General features: G+C 37.8%; 1 protein-coding gene across 1 annotated transcript in view; it reads left to right on the top strand.

Annotated features, from left to right (window-relative positions):
* Positions 1-17719, top strand: part of LOC134746521 (uncharacterized) — a 699755-nt gene that overhangs the window by 50210 nt on the left and 631826 nt on the right. The window contains exon 2 of the mRNA XM_063680935.1: positions 13645-14084. Coding sequence (XP_063537005.1) covers positions 13668-14084 — 417 coding nt within the window. The 5' untranslated portion in view covers positions 13645-13667. The remainder of the gene's footprint in view (positions 1-13644; positions 14085-17719) is intronic.

Raw genomic sequence — 17719 nt, 5'->3', positions numbered from 1 at the left:
GCCTACCTATGATGCCACCCGGTCGGTGATAAGGACAAAGCATGGCGCTATTTTCTCTTTCCTCCTATAGGAATAGCAATAAGATTCTTCTCTATCAAAGAGTGTCAGGCCCTTGCCTGACACCAAACGTTGTTGACCTCTGCCTATTTAATGATTACAATAAAGACCTATAATATGTATAAAACACCTATTATACGAAAACTTTCTTCATTTATTGTAAACGTATCTGCCACATCTTTCTCATGTAATCATCATATCAAAGAGGATATTCCGTGACTGACAAACAGGTTATAGGTACCTTGCCACATTATTGCTTACATAATGTATGGGATCCTAAACTACGCCTTCATTTTCTATTTATACGCATTGATTTTCTATTTCTATATACCTACCGAAATATACAAACTTGTCAGTATAGAACGCAGATCATTTTGTACCTATAGAATTTACTTTATTTACGCCAAGTGTAAAAATATGTGTGCACACATCATACTCCAAAATACCTCCTAAAGCTCTTATTATAATAATAATAATAAGGAACGTTTCAGCGAACGGTCTCACAGCGAAGAGTCTCGACCAACACCTTGAGAGACTCGCTAGGTGGTTGGATCAAGGGTCAGATGCAGAAGGCGGTGATCTTGGACACGGCGCGAATAGTCCGCCGGTTCCTCTCTCTGCGGCCCTGACCACCGGCAGCTTGGGCCCTGCCCCGCTGCCGGCGGCACCCTAGGTTAGGTTTTTTATAATCTGTTTATATATTTTTGTAATGTTTTGTAAGTGTTTTTATATTTTACTTTTATACTCATGTTGTAAAAAGCCTAGCCTAAGACTGAAAATAAATAAAGGTATAATAATAATAATTTTTTTATTTAAGACCATCGGGGATCATTGGGTTAGTAATTACCTTATGTCAGCGAATTAGGAACCATGGGACATATTTTTGAGTAAGTTATAAGAACTAGAATTAATATCAATAAAAATCTAAGTTTCCCCTGTGGTTTCCCTTTGCACAACATTTGGGTAAAAATAAACAGACATGCATTTTCACTAGCATTTGCCAGTATAGCTAGAGATCTTAGATCCCGTTTTCTAAGGGGACCTTGCATTTTTGAGACAAAGCAAACCGCTTGGAACAGGTGTTCCTGGGGGTGATCTGAGCTGATTTAGCCCGGTTGCCACGAGGTTCCCCCCAGCAGGTGGGCAGGGGAGGGGGGGAAAAGTGCCTCCGGCGCGCCCCACTCTTAAGCTTTATATCTGCATATATCTAGCAAATATATCAAGTTTGGTGTCTTTTTCGTATAATTCGAGGATGAAGAATTCATTTCTGTGATTAAATTTTCACTCACCCATACAAAAAATACGAGAAATTGAAAATTCAAAAATTTTCTTTACACTTTTTTTTTCGAAAATCCTCTACAAAATTAAAACTATGGCGATTTGCTCTAGAAAAAAAAATACCTGTAAATAGCCCAGTTATCCTTCTATATAAAATAGTAAACTTGTCAAACATTTTTCTTTTATAACTCTGTTAAAAAAAATGTTTTGTGTCGCGCGGCGTACCCGCGTTGTAAGAGCGGTATGCAGCTTTTAGGATTTTTAAGTATGTTTAGATGATTTCTAACAAGTTGTTATTTTTCTGGTTGTAGATTACATTAATAAATTACTTCTGGATGTGATATATAGTTGGTCAAGCAAATCATGTCAGCAGAAAAAGGCGCGAAATTCAAATTTTATATGGGACGATATCCCTTCGCGCCTACATTTTATAAATTTGCCAGTAGTTATTATAAATGTGATAAAATTAGCATAGTTAGATGTTTGACAAAAATGCGGGTTAAAATTAGATATCTATTGTTCGCAATTGCCACTACATGCACATAGGTCCGTACATTTTAGTTTTTTTAACGCAGTTGCACCTCCTTGCTCATTTGTTTTGCAGCGGCAACGAATAATCTCCAAACAAGCAGCAGCCGCCGCAGGTCGGCTTGTCCATATGGGCTCCCAATAACCATTTTGTTTGGACCAGCCCCAGTCAGCAGGGCATGGTAGCTGTTGCTGAGAGGATATAATCTGTCCCCAAACCTACTCCCCAAACTCCTCCTTGGTAAACTGCACGGAGAATATGTTTACGTAGGGCATCTTCTGTTGGAGGCAGATTCTCTAACTCAGGGTTTCTTAAACTTTTTGCTATCACGGACCATTTTCACAATTTAAACAATTCCACGGACCCCGGTTAAAATATATTTTAGAAAAATAATAAAAACCCTTATTTATATTTTAAAATTTATTTTTATAAGTTTCATTACACTTAGGTTTCGTCAAGTTTATTACAAAATTTCCTAATAAGTATGTTTACAGTAGGTATTTGACTTACTGCGGACCCCTGATAAACATGCTACGAACCCCTAAGGGGTCCGTGGACCCCACTTTAAGAAACCCTGCTCTAACTGGAGATTTCTTATTGTATAAAGTACTCTTCGACACTCATTTACCTGATCTGAAATCAGTAACAAAATGCATAGTGTTAAAATACTGTCTAGGGATCAGTGTTGGCAGAAACGTTAATGCAATTAACCATTAACCAGTACAAATTGAACCGTAAACTGTAACTGTCCGTTACGGTTTACGGTTCAATTTGTACTGGTTAATGGTTAATTGCAATTAACGTTCGGCCAACACTGCTAGGGATCAATTCACACCTCGTAATTCAAATCTGTCCAGACTTAAAAATGTAAGACTCTTACTTGTGATACAAGACCATAACAAATTTTTCCAATATTTGCAAATTTGGCAACGCCTGCTCAGTATTGCCTTGTTTGTCGTATTTAAATCCCTCTGTTACAGCAGGTCCAGCAGGATATGCCCTCCAAGCTTGAAATACGCTTTTTTTCACCTTTCCACACAAAAAAGAAACAGTGTCGCAACCTGAAAAAGCGTGGAAGAATGCTAAGACTACTGTACTTTCTGGTCCTGTGAAATAAATTATATATCTATGCGTTACAAATAAAATCATATGTTTAAAGAAAGTTTGCAGCACGTGACCAATTGCCCAGATGACCTGTCTCGTACTGCGGTGACATATTTATTTTATTTACAATTAATGGAGGAACTACAAAAGTTACCTAATGAAGATGCAATAGCATGGCACGAGAGGAACTGGTCATTCTTTCCTGTGCCAATATGTACCCATAACTCCTGGAGCTCCGGCAATTGTGATATACATGCAACTGCGAGAACAACAAAATCAGTATCCACTGTGCGTAGCATAATTTTTGTGTGACCTGGGGCTACAGCATCAGCCACATAATGGACCATCATGCGCGTGTCTGCTTCCTGTACGAGGGCAACTGGTCACGTGCTGCAAACTTCCTTTAAATATATGATTTTATTTGTAACGCATAGATGTATAATTTATTTCACAGGACCAGAAAGGACAGAAGTCTTGCCATTCTTCCACGCCTTTTCAGGTTGCGACACTATTTCTTTTTTGTGTGGAAAGGCGACAAAAAGCGTATTTCAAGCTTGGAGCGCATATCCTGCTGTAACGAAGGGATTTAAATTTGGCAAACAAGGCAATATTGAGCAGGCGTTGCCAATATTGGAAAAATTGTTATTGTCTTATATGACAAGTAAGTCTTACAATATTAAGTCTGAACAGATTTCAATTACGAGGTTGCAACCCTAGACTTATTTTAACACTATGCATTTTGTTATTGATTTCAGATCAGGTACAAGTACGAGTGTAAATGAGTGCCGAAGAAATCTCCAGTTAGAGAATCTGCCTCCAACGGAAGATGCGCTACGTAAACATTATTCTCCGTGCAGTTTACCAAGGAGGCTATGTTTGGGGACATATTATAGCCGCTCAGCAACAGGTTGGAACATTGGGAGCCCATATGGACAAGCCTACCTGCGGCGGCTGCTGCTTGTTTAGAGCTTATTCGTTGCCGCTGCAAAACAAAATGCGCAGGGAGGTGCAACTGCGTTAAAAAAAACTAAAATGCACTGACATATTTATGTGCATGTAGTGGCAATTGCGAACAATATATATCTTATTTTAACCCGCATTTTTTGTCAAACATCTAACTATGTTAATTTTATCACACCCATACTAATCCATACTAATATTTTAAATGCGAAAGTGTGTCTTTCTGTCTGTTTGTTACCTCTTCACGCTTAAACCGCTGAACCGATTTACTTGAAATTCAGTGTAGAGATAGTTTGAGTCTCGGGGAAGGTCATAGGATAGTTTTTATCTCAGAATTCACCCCTTAAGGGGGTGAAAAGGGGGGTGGAAGTTTATATGGGGAATCAATAAAAAGGAGATTGGATAAAAGTCGCGGGCAAAAGCTAGTATTATATATGCGAAAGTGTGTCTGTCTGTCTGTCTGTTACCTCTTCAGGCTTAAACCGCTGGACCGATTTAGTTGAAATTTGATATAGAGATAGTTTGAGTCCCGGGGAAGGACACAAGGTGGTTTTTATATCAGAAATTATCCTTTAAGGGGGTGAAAAGGGAGGTGGAAGTTTGTATGGGAAATCGATAAAAAGCATATTGGATAAAAAATAAGCTACCCAAATACTAACTCCACGCACACGAAGTCGCGGGCAAAAGCTAGTTAATAGTAAAGTTTTCCCAAAGTCTTTATTTATATATTTGTATATATATCACGTCCAGAAGTAATTTATTAATGTAGTCTACGAACAGAAGAATAAAAACTCATCAAAAATCATCTAAACATACTTAAAAATCCTAAAAGCTGCATACCGCTCTTACAACGCGGGTACGCCGTGCGACACAAAACATTTTTTTTAACAGAGTTATAAAAGAAAAATGTTTGACAAGTTTACTATTTTATATAGAAGGATAACTGGGCTATTCATAGGTATTTTTTTTCTAGAGCAAATCGCCATAGTTTTAATTTTGTAGAGGATTTTCGAAAAAAAAAAGTGTAAAGAAAATTTTTGAAATTTGATTTTCTCGTATTTTTTGTATGGGTGAGTGAAAATTTAGTCACAGAAATGAATTCTTCATCCTCGAATTATACGAAAAAGACACCAAACTTGATATATTTGCTAGATGTATGCAGATATAAAGCTTAGAGTGAGGCGCGCCGGAGCCACTTTCCCCCCCCTCCCCTGCCCACCTACTGGGGGGAACCTCGTGGCAACCGGGCTAAATCAGCTCAGATCACCCCCAGGAACACCTGTTCCAAGCGGTTTGCTTTGTCTCAAAAATGCAAGGTGGTGGACCTAAGATCTCCCACTAGTAGTGTGAAAAGTACGGATTTTGTCTCTTTGTGAAAAAGCAGTCGATACAGGTAAAGTCAATGTGAAAAAAACCGTCTATGATCAGGTAAGACTTCTACAAGCTCTTTGGTTCCCAAGTAGCACAGATAGCTGTATAGCAGCCGAATAATGGAGTACGAATACGCTTGAAGCTGAATATAAAAGCTGTATAAGAGCAGAATCAGCGAGTTTTCAGCTCTTATAACTCTTAAATGGGCACAGATTTTGGCAGCTTTAAGTTCACATAACTGCTTAGGAGCGTTGTGGCAGCAATTTAAAGGAGTTATAAGGGGCAACAGGAGTTATAAGAGCTGTATTTTAACTGGGTAAGAGACCACCAGTTACCCGTTATTCAGCAAATATTTCACATGTACGCCCTAATACCGGGAAAAGTTGACGTTGGGCTGAATAAAAGAAAATTAATGTCAAATAAATACAAAAGCAGCTCTGTTAGTTTATAAAATTGTTTCTAACTTGGGTTTGTACCTGCACATATGTGCAGTAAGTGGTATATATATATACTCCACTTAACAGAAAGAGCGAAGCTCTTCCTTTTCAGTTGTGTCTGAGCGACGTATGACGTCATATGACGGGTCTTCCCACCAAAACTTTAATATGCCGGTCACACTGACCTTAGGTGATTCAAAACATGATTAAAAATAGATATAAGCTTAGGAGTTACACTGCCATGTCACGCGCAACTCCGTTAACTTAAGCTACATGAGTTACGGGGAAACCAGTCTATTATAAATCGTCGTTAAAACCGTTCAATATATATGTACTAAAAGAACATTTTGAACAACAGCATAAAGCAGATACTACCAGTTCATTCTAAATAATAAAGGGGTTTTATATAACAGTACGGATTCCTACAACTCATTTAAAATCAAATTTTCGCCGAATGCAGCAATCAAATTTGCATTTCTCTTTGTAGTACCGATCTTAATAAAATACCTCCAAAATACATCAAACCCGAATACAGACATTAAGCCTATGCATAATTCAGGAAATGAAGCCAGTTAGAACTCTTAATAAATGATCATCATTTAGATACTACCCTATATCTTGGGCATCATTCAGTAATAATCAATTCAATTGCAATTTCATTCTAAGTTTATCTTTTATATCTTCTATATCTTGGGCATCATTCAGTAATAAGCAATTCAATTGCAATTTCATTCTAAGTTCATCTTTTACTAGTGCGTTGCGTTGGAACAGTTTTAGTTTTTTTTTAACGCGAATTGGCTCCAATCCATGGGAATCAATATTCAATCGAATGCCTGTCAGTTAGATTTCCATGCACGAATTGAACCTTTAAATTTACCGCTATATCAATTATGAATTAAACATTTTCACCTCAGCAGCTCGAACAAGCCTACTTTCGTCACTCCCTGGACTGAGGAAAGTGCGACTTTCCTCACTCCAGGGAGTGAAACAAAGTAGCTTTTTAATTTAGTGAAGGCCATGAACTGCCACTTCATACTTCTATTACATTCTTTTTTCTGTATTACTCTGTGTAATTCGAAATAATGCATTTTAACCTTTAAGGCCGTTCTATCGGTTTGCCGCTGTCTCTGTCACATTTCGCAAGAAAGAACGGGAAAGATCATGCGCGCCAAGTGTCAATTTTGATCGAATTTTGTCGATTTTTATTTATTTTATAAACGTTACCCTACAATATCGAAATTCGAAAGCTATGAAATGACTATTTAAGTTAAGATTGTTTTTTCTTCTTTTTTGTTTATAGTATCACATAATAAATAACCGAGTAAAGTTGGATTAAAAGTCCGAGGTAGAGGTTATTTTGGGAATTAATTGTATCGAGCGAAGTGTCATAATTCGTGTATCGGAAGCTATGATATTAAAGATAATATAGTCAAGAACTACATATATTTATTCCACGTCTACGAATATCAACGCCTCTTAGAAAAACAGGATCTTTTAAGGAGATTTTTCACCTTCTGGCTCAGGGAACCGCCTTAATATGTTCTCACTACTGAGCTGAAAAATTATATGTGCAACACGAGAGCAAAGTTATTTTACATCTCGTGTTTTTGAGTCCCTCGCTACGCTCAAGATTCTAACTTAGAATCACTCGCTTCGCTCGTGATTCAATTATAGAATCTTTCGCTTTCTCCGGACTCAAAATAAACACTCGCAAGAAAAACCAACTTTCCTCTCTTGTTGCACAAATAACTATTGTCACGTTAATATTTATAGGGTTACCTACCACCTGTCTTAGGCTTTATTAATATAAATTATCCTAGTTCTTCGAACAAATCATTTTAAGTATTTACTCACCCTAATGTTAATTAGACACTTGCAGCCAAGCGTTCAAGCAGCCCATAATGCCCATATAACTAACCTTGATCACTTCTTGCCTCAGTTAAGTGGTATATGGGCCCCGCTGTCTACAATAACTTCCCTAACAGCATTTATACGTCATTATGACGTCAGCGACGTCATTATGACGCCATAATTACGTCATTATGACGTCGCTGACGTCACTTTGTTACCTGGGTTACCAGCATCCATAACTGATGCGCCTAGTCTGGTGAGTTTCAAGGCAAAACTCAAAAATTGGCTTATTGAGCGGCCGTTTTATAGTGTCGAAGAATATCTGACCTCAAAATATGTATAAATAAGTTAATTATGTAACAAAACTAAATGACGTTAATAATAATAATTAAGTAATAATGCTGTAATAATGATATAATAATAATAATTGATTTCATCCATTTATATTTCCGAAATGTACATATGTAACAAATCTTGACATGTAATTTATATTACCAATAAAGTATGAGTGTGAGTATGAGTATACAAAGTTTGGTCTCGAATAAATGTAAACGAGACCAACAAATTCGCTTCCAATCTAATATCAACACGTCAGAACGAGTCCTAAAATATGGCCCCAAGAATTATGAAGACTTCACAACTTCATTAAAGAACAAAATGGTAGGCCAAAATTCCTATTAAAGTCGACATTGGCAAAGATTAAGGCGCGAGCCCCCATAACAAATGGCGGGCGATCTGTGACCCCTTGGAAGTTATTGGGGCACTCTTGTGCAGGTTCTGCACCGTGCGTCACCGTGCGTCACCGTGCGTCACGGTGCGGCAGAGTGCGGCAATTTAATGTGTACAGTGCTTTTAAAGTGCTTGAAGGGGAAGTCTTTTGAAAGCGTTTAGCAAGAATAATGTCAATGTTATCAGTATGATAGCACATGATAGTGTTTGTTTTATTAAGTACCTTATTTTTTCTTTCAAATATATTTATTAGATTAAGGTATAAATACAATAATAAGACTATCACTACTTGAGAGTATCATTTCGTTCCATTTGGAGTTGAAACTCTAGGTCCATGGGGTCCCAGCGCGCATAAGTTGTTTGCAGAAATTGCGAAGCGTCTGGTTGACGTAACTGGTGACCGAAGAGCTGGCGGCTTTCTCGCACAACGTATCAGCATTGCAATACAGCGGGGAAATGCCGCCAGCATCCTTGGTACAATGCCTCAAGGGCCTATTTTAGATTTAAGCTAGTTATTAATTTCGTTTACGTAGTACCACTGTATATATCTTGTATGTAAATAGTGGGAGATCTTAGGTCCACCACCTTGCATTTTTGAGACAAAGCAAACCGCTTGGAACAGGTGTTCCTGGGGGTGATCTGAGCTGATTTAGCCCGGTTGCCACGAGGTTCCCCCCAGTAGGTGGGCAGGGGAGGGGGGGGAAAGTGGCTCCGGCGCGCCTCACTCTAAGCTTTATATCTGCATACATCTAGCAAATATATCAAGTTTGGTGTCTTTTTCGTATAATTCGAGGATGAAGAATTCATTTCTGTGACTAAATTTTCACTCACCCATACAAAAAATACGAGAAAATCAAATTTCAAAAATTTTCTTTACACTTTTTTTTTTCGAAAATCCTCTACAAAATTAAAACTATGGCGATTTGCTCTAGAAAAAAAATACCTATGAATAGCCCAGTTATCCTTCTATATAAAATAGTAAACTTGTCAAACATTTTTCTTTTATAACTCTGTTAAAAAAAATGTTTTGTGTCGCACGGCGTACCCGCGTTGTAAGAGCGGTATGCAGCTTTTAGGATTTTTAAGTATGTTTAGATGATTTTTGATGAGTTTTTATTCTTCTGTTCGTAGACTACATTAATAAATTACTTCTGGACGTGATATATATACAAATATATAAATAAAGACTTTGGGAAAACTTTACTATTAACTAGCTTTTGCCCGCGACTTCGTGTGCGTGGAGTTAGTATTTGGGTAGCTTATTTTTTATCCAATATGCTTTTTATCGATTTCCCATACAAACTTCCACCTCCCTTTTCACCCCCTTAAAGGATAATTTCTGATATAAAAACCACCTTGTGTCCTTCCCCGGGACTCAAACTATCTCTATATCAAATTTCAACTAAATCGGTCCAGCGGTTTAAGCCTGAAGAGGTAACAGACAGACAGACAGACACACTTTCGCATATATAATACTAGCTTTTGCCCGCGACTTTTATCCAATCTCCTTTTTATTGATTCCCCATATAAACTTCCACCCCCCTTTTCACCCCCTTAAGGGGTGAATTCTGAGATAAAAACTATCCTATGACCTTCCCCGAGACTCAAACTATCTCTACACTGAATTTCAAGTAAATCGGTTCAGCGGTTTAAGCGTGAAGAGGTAACAAACAGACAGAAAGACACACTTTCGCATTTAAAATATTAGTATGGATTAGTATGGGTGTGATAAAATTAACATAGTTAGATGTTTGACAAAAAATGCGGGTTAAAATAAGATATATATTGTTCGCAATTGCCACTACATGCACATAAATATGTCAGTGCATTTTAGTTTTTTTTAACGCAGTTGCACCTCCCTGCGCATTTTGTTTTGCAGCGGCAACGAATAAGCTCTAAACAAGCAGCAGCCGCCGCAGGTAGGCTTGTCCATATGGGCTCCCAATGTTCCAACCTGTTGCTGAGCGGCTATAATATGTCCCCAAACATAGCCTCCTTGGTAAACTGCACGGAGAATAATGTTTACGTAGCGCATCTTCCGTTGGAGGCAGATTCTCTAACTGGAGATTTCTTCGGCACTCATTTACACTCGTACTTGTACCTGATCTGAAATCAATAACAAAATGCATAGTGTTAAAATAAGTCTAGGGTTGCAACCTCGTAATTGAAATCTGTTCAGACTTAATATTGTAAGACTTACTTGTCATATAAGACAATAACAATTTTTCCAATATTGGCAACGCCTGCTCAATATTGCCTTGTTTGCCAAATTTAAATCCCTTCGTTACAGCAGGATATGCGCTCCAAGCTTGAAATACGCTTTTTGTCGCCTTTCCACACAAAAAAGAAATAGTGTCGCAACCTGAAAAGGCGTGGAAGAATGGCAAGACTTCTGTCCTTTCTGGTCCTGTGAAATAAATTATACATCTATGCGTTACAAATAAAATCATATATTTAAAGGAAGTTTGCAGCACGTGACCAGTTGCCCTCGTACAGGAAGCAGACACGCGCATGATGGTCCATTATGTGGCTGATGCTGTAGCCCCAGGTCACACAAAAATTATGCTACGCACAGTGGATACTGATTTTGTTGTTCTCGCAGTTGCATGTATATCACAATTGCCGGAGCTCCAGGAGTTATGGGTACATATTGGCACAGGAAAGAATGACCAGTTCCTCTCGTGCCATGCTATTGCATCTTCATTAGGTAACTTTTGTAGTTCCTCCATTAATTGTAAATAAAATAAATATGTCACCGCAGTACGAGACAGGTCATCTGGGCAATTGGTCACGTGCTGCAAACTTTCTTTAAACATATGATTTTATTTGTAACGCATAGATATATAATTTATTTCACAGGACCAGAAAGTACAGTAGTCTTAGCATTCTTCCACGCTTTTTCAGGTTGCGACACTGTTTCTTTTTTGTGTGGAAAGGTGAAAAAAAGCGTATTTCAAGCTTGGAGGGCATATCCTGCTGGACCTGCTGTAACAGAGGGATTTAAATACGACAAACAAGGCAATACTGAGCAGGCGTTGCCAAATTTGCAAATATTGGAAAAATTTGTTATGGTCTTGTATCACAAGTAAGAGTCTTACATTTTTAAGTCTGGACAGATTTGAATTACGAGGTGTGAATTGATCCCTAGCAGTGTTGGCCGAACGTTAATTGCAATTAACCATTAACCAGTACAAATTGAACCGTAAACCGTAACGGACAGTTACAGTTTACGGTTCAATTTGTACTGGTTAATGGTTAATTGCATTAACGTTTCTGCCAACACTGATCCCTAGACAGTATTTTAACACTATGCATTTTGTTACTGATTTCAGATCAGGTAAATGAGTGTCGAAGAGTACTTTATACAATAAGAAATCTCCAGTTAGAGCAGGGTTTCTTAAAGTGGGGTCCACGGACCCCTTAGGGGTTCGTAGCATGTTTATCAGGGGTCCGCAGTAAGTCAAATACCTACTGTAAACATACTTATTAGGAAATTTTGTAATAAACTTGACGAAACCTAAGTGTAATGAAACTTATAAAAATAAATTTTAAAATATAAATAAGGGTTTTTATTATTTTTCTAAAATATATTTTAACCGGGGTCCGTGGAATTGTTTAAATTGTGAAAATGGTCCGTGATAGCAAAAAGTTTAAGAAACCCTGAGTTAGAGAATCTGCCTCCAACAGAAGATGCCCTACGTAAACATATTCTCCGTGCAGTTTACCAAGGAGGAGTTTGGGGAGTAGGTTTGGGGACAGATTATATCCTCTCAGCAACAGCTACCATGCCCTGCTGACTGGGGCTGGTCCAAACAAAATGGTTATTGGGAGCCCATATGGACAAGCCGACCTGCGGCGGCTGCTGCTTGTTTGGAGATTATTCGTTGCCGCTGCAAAACAAATGAGCAAGGAGGTGCAACTGCGTTAAAAAAACTAAAATGTACGGACCTATGTGCATGTAGTGGCAATTGCGAACAATAGATATCTAATTTTAACCCGCATTTTTGTCAAACATCTAACTATGCTAATTTTATCACATTTATAATAACTACTGGCAAATTTATAAAATGTAGGCGCGAAGGGATATCGTCCCATATAAAATTTGAATTTCGCGCCTTTTTCTGCTGACATGATTTGCTTGACCAACTATATATCACATCCAGAAGTAATTTATTAATGTAATCTACAACCAGAAAAATAACAACTTGTTAGAAATCATCTAAACATACTTAAAAATCCTAAAAGCTGCATACCGCTCTTACAACGCGGGTACGCCGCGCGACACAAAACATTTTTTTTAACAGAGTTATAAAAGAAAAATGTTTGACAAGTTTACTATTTTATATAGAAGGATAACTGGGCTATTTACAGGTATTTTTTTTTCTAGAGCAAATCGCCATAGTTTTAATTTTGTAGAGGATTTTCGAAAAAAAAAGTGTAAAGAAAATTTTTGAATTTTCAATTTCTCGTATTTTTTGTATGGGTGAGTGAAAATTTAATCACAGAAATGAATTCTTCATCCTCGAATTATACGAAAAAGACACCAAACTTGATATATTTGCTAGATATATGCAGATATAAAGCTTAAGAGTGGGGCGCGCCGGAGGCACTTTTCCCCCCCTCCCCTGCCCACCTGCTGGGGGGAACCTCGTGGCAACCGGGCTAAATCAGCTCAGATCACCCCCAGGAACACCTGTTCCAAGCGGTTTGCTTTGTCTCAAAAATGCAAGGTCCCCTTAGAAAACGGGATCTAAGATCTCTAGCTAAAATAAATGTTTTTACATTTATAATGGATAATAAGACTTATAAACTATTATTAAAATTAAGTATAAACTAAGTAATTAAAACTAATAAAATAAAGTTAAGTTATTTATATGGGTAATAAACCAATTTTTTAAAAAATTTGGCCACAAGTTTAAATGATTACGCTCTGATCGGGTAATTTTGCATATTGTACAATTGACCCATAAAAAGGAATATTTTGGAAAAAATATAAATCCCATAGAATGATTAGGTACATACTTATTAACGTATGCTTTGTGGAAATTCGATACTGTGCGACATGCGATGCGGCAAACTACACTTTTAGTCTTCACATTGCCAACGGAAGTTGTTTACTGACATATTTGAAATTAAATTGTATATAAAGTTTGTCACTTGTCGCACAGTGTCCGACCTCCTTAACAACGAATCTGCTTAAATTCTAAAACAGTCAATTTAGTTCGCACAAAAGGCTGGCCCTCTATACAAGAGCAATCTAAACCAATGTAGGCGCTCTAATTGTGCAATTAAAGGAGCCATTTTGTTTAATAAAATTATTCGTTTCAGATGGAATGGAGAGCTAAAGAGCCATGGAGAGAAGGGAAGAGGTACATAGGCACGGGTGCAGTATAGCCAAGCAGACGATTCTGACCACGCACCCAAGTGGCTTGCAGACCAGAGTGTCAGTGGAACTGGCGAATTTTGATGCTTTATGTATGCATTCTGAATTTAAAAGCCCGGCGAAAAGATCAATGTGGGAAGGCAGCCCTTTTCTATCACGCCGCGTTTTAGGCGGGGTTTCGGCTCACGGGACTCCGGTGCTTGGTCGGAGGAGTGATGCCGTGAACGAAGGGAGGCTGTCGCAGCAATGTACTCCGGTTATGAGGAGACGGGAGGTGGACAGTCCTGGGGGGTCGCCGTTGCCGGCGAGGAGGGCGGAGGAGGTGGAAAGTGATGTGGATAATAGTGTCATCAGTGGCTGGCTGAAGTTTCGGGACAACAAGCGGGTAAGTGATTCATAATATATATTTTGATTTAAACTTAGTCTAGCAAAATCTAACCTAGGTTCACACTGTGAACTTATCTTTCATATTTAAACTTAAAAAAAAAACTCAACCATTTTCAATGTAAATAAAGCTGCATTTCCCTTTCATTCATTTAATTTTAAAGTAACTAAAAAAAAAACAATTTTTTTTTCCTACTTTAATAACAAATTCAACAGCCAAATCTTCTTGTGTAGTAAAATTCATAGACCATTGGAGGTTAAAAGAAGAGAGTTTAAAAAGTACCGTAAAATGGGGTGAGTAGGGTTCGCGGGGAGAGTTGGGTTATGAATGGGGAGAGAAGGTTTGAAAGGGGGGTGAGATGGGTTTTTAGGGCTACAGCTACAAAAATAATGTATTCCAATTTAAAATGGAGCTATAGTAATACTCATAATAAAAAAACTCGATCCAACAATCTTCCAAAATTACCTTTGTATGAAAACCCATCTCACCCCAATTACGAGGGACTACGGGCTGAGGTGGTTTTTTCCTGTTTATCGTCAAAGTTATGAAATGGAACTACCCAAAAAAAAATACAAACGTCCGGAACACTTTGGTTTGAATGTCAGTTTTGCTCCTACTCACCCCATTTTACGTTATTACATTTTGTGCGACCTATAATATTATTTCAGTATTAGCGAGAAATAACTGCAAAGTATGGATTTAAAAAAACTATAATTACTACATTCTCTTCTCGTTGAATTCTCACAAGACTAGTGACAATTTCAAGCGACGTTAAACTTCATTGCAATTCTTATTTAATCTTATTACCCCATTCAAACAAAATGTCCATAAGAAGGAACGTTCTGGGACGTTTACAACATAAACACAAACTTACTCGTCGACGTTATTATTCTGACTATGTGACAACCTTATTGCAACGGCATAAGGCCCAACAATGCTTAGTTAAGTGTGAGGACAACCAGTTGTACAGCCTGGAGAGCCCACGAAGTGCCATTGACACAAAGCCGGCCGATCGCCCGTGTCATAAAAGGCTACATGGGAGTTTTAAACAATGTCCGTGAGACGGGACAACGGTTGTTTTGATGAAAAAAGGATTCTCAGCCTTCCTCGATAAATATTAAGAAATAACAAACGCATTAAATATATTAATAACGGGTCACTCACGTATTTTAAGTCGAGAAACGCTCGACATGTTTCATGTTGCTGTGTTTAATATAATTTATATGTCTGTGTCTCACGGAAGTTTTGTTATTGAAATAACAGACGCATTTTGATTTTAATAACAGGTTTTGAATTAGATCTGGATTAGTTATGGATCTGATCTCAGTGTTAAAAAGTGACGTTTTTGTTTGAAGACGTCTGTAAGGCGCGATTGTTCCCAAAAAAATCGCCAAAGTTCGCATAATTGCTTCTCTTTAAATAGTCGTGGGTAGAAGTAGTCTTATATAACTAAGTATGAATTGAAGATCAAGTCTTGCCCAGTAAGTACCAATTTGGAAACAATGGATTACAGTATAGGGTTCTTGGAAAGGAGTGTACAGGTTTTTAACCATTATCTTGGCAAAAAAAAAAAAAACTTGAGTTCAAGTCTCGATTATGCCTGGCAGAGCAAAAAAATCCTTATACAAAAAAGTACAAAAAGAGGGTGTAAAATTATGTATCCTGTAAGATACATTGCCAAGAAAAGAACTAAAGGGTCAGCAACGCGCATGTATCACCCCTGGAGCTGCAGACGTAAAAAATATCAGGAAACCGATGGTTTTTAATTACACAGTGTTGTAGGCAGGCGTAGTGAAAGAGTTCAGCCAAGAGTTCAGTCAAGCCTCGATTATGCCTGGCAAAGCAAAAAAAATCCTTTTAGAAGAAAAACAAAAAGAGGGTGTAAAATTATGTATCTTGTAAGATACAGTGTCAAGAAAAGAACTAAAGGGTCAGCAACGCGCATCTAGCACGACGTAAAATATCAGGAAACCGATGGTTTCTAATTACACAGTGTTGTAGGCGTAGTGAAAGAGTGTGCAAGTGAGTTGTATTCGCGGTGCGGAGGGCGCTTGAGTCGAGAGCGCCGCAACTGGGCTAAGGGCTTTCCACCTGCTAAGGAAGAGCTAGGAAATATCGATAAAAAGGTCTGCCATTTTACGTGGTTGACAGGTTTTTTAACGCACATGTAATATCCCTGGAGCTGCAGAGGTAAAAAGTCAGGAAACCGATGGTTTCTAATCACACATTACCTTACCTGGGCTAAGGGCTTTCTACCTTTAATTAGGCCAATACATAAAAAAGGGAGCTATACTGACACAGACAATTATAGGCCTATTACTATATTGCCAGTAATTGACAAAATTCTAGAAAAACACCTAGGTAAAACATTAAATGATTTCCTGTCGGGCAATGGAATATTACATGAAAAACAATTCGGTTTCCAAAAGGGGAAAAACACTACCCAATTACTAGCACAATTTACTGTTGAGATTAATATGCACCTTAATGAGAAAAAACATGTCCTAGCGGTAATGATTGACTTCAGCAAAGCATTTGATACCTTAAATCTTAATAAATTATATAATAAGTTACAACAAAGCGGTATACAGGGGCCGGCTCTGAACTTGATAAAGAACTATCACACAAATAGATACAATACGGTCAGCATTGCAGGAGAGCAAAGTGAGCTGCTGCAGTCTTACCAAGGCACAGCACAAGGCTCTGTGCTCGGGCCAACCGAATACTTAGTTTATGTCAACGATATGTGCAACATATTCAGAGAGGCCTCCGTATACCAATTTGCAGATGATACTTGTCTAATAACAGCTGATACTGATATCTCAGAGGCACAACGCAGGTTGCAGCGCGAATTTGATATGTTATGCAAATGGTCCCACGATGCAGGATTAACTATCAATTACCAAAAAACTAAAATATTGCATATAAGGTCACCTTACATCAAAACCAACATAATACCCAAGATTACAGCACACAAACACCCTTGTTTGCATGGGTCAGGTTCGAGCTGCGACTGTGAGCCCCTGGACTTAGTAGAACAGCATAAATACCTTGGACTTATAATAGATAATAAATTTAATTGGAGTCCGCACATTGACCATGTATGTAAGAGACTAAGAGCTGTACTCAGTAACCTGACAATACTTAAAAACAAAATGCCATATAATACACTCCGTCTAATATACATGGCCATGGCTGACTCGGTGATAAACTATGGAATATCTAGCTATGGCAGAACCCACAAAAGTCACCTACAGCGAATATATAGTTTACAGTTAAGAATCTTAAAATCCATTGTACCACTAAAAATCAAATATAAACATAAACATAATTATGATAACTTATTCCAACATTGTAGAATAATGAATGTGTATGATAAAGTGAAACTAGCGATAGTATTAGAATATAGACATAAATTGGAAAGTCTGAATAGGTATGACAGGCCAACTAACCTTAGAGTACTGTTAAATAAAAAATATTTCAATATACCAAGTAGCAACAACTATTATGGGCAAAGAGTCTGGTCGAGTTATTTGCCACACATCTTAAATAGTCTTCCTAGAGATATAATAGATAATTTAGAAGAGGGTAAGCCCCATAAAATTAAAATCATGATAAAAAAGCACTGCCTGAAT

Source organism: Cydia strobilella, chromosome 13 (genome assembly GCF_947568885.1).
Source record: "Cydia strobilella chromosome 13, ilCydStro3.1, whole genome shotgun sequence".
Taxonomy (NCBI): domain Eukaryota; kingdom Metazoa; phylum Arthropoda; class Insecta; order Lepidoptera; family Tortricidae; genus Cydia; species Cydia strobilella.
This window is presented reverse-complemented; position numbering and strand designations above follow the sequence as displayed.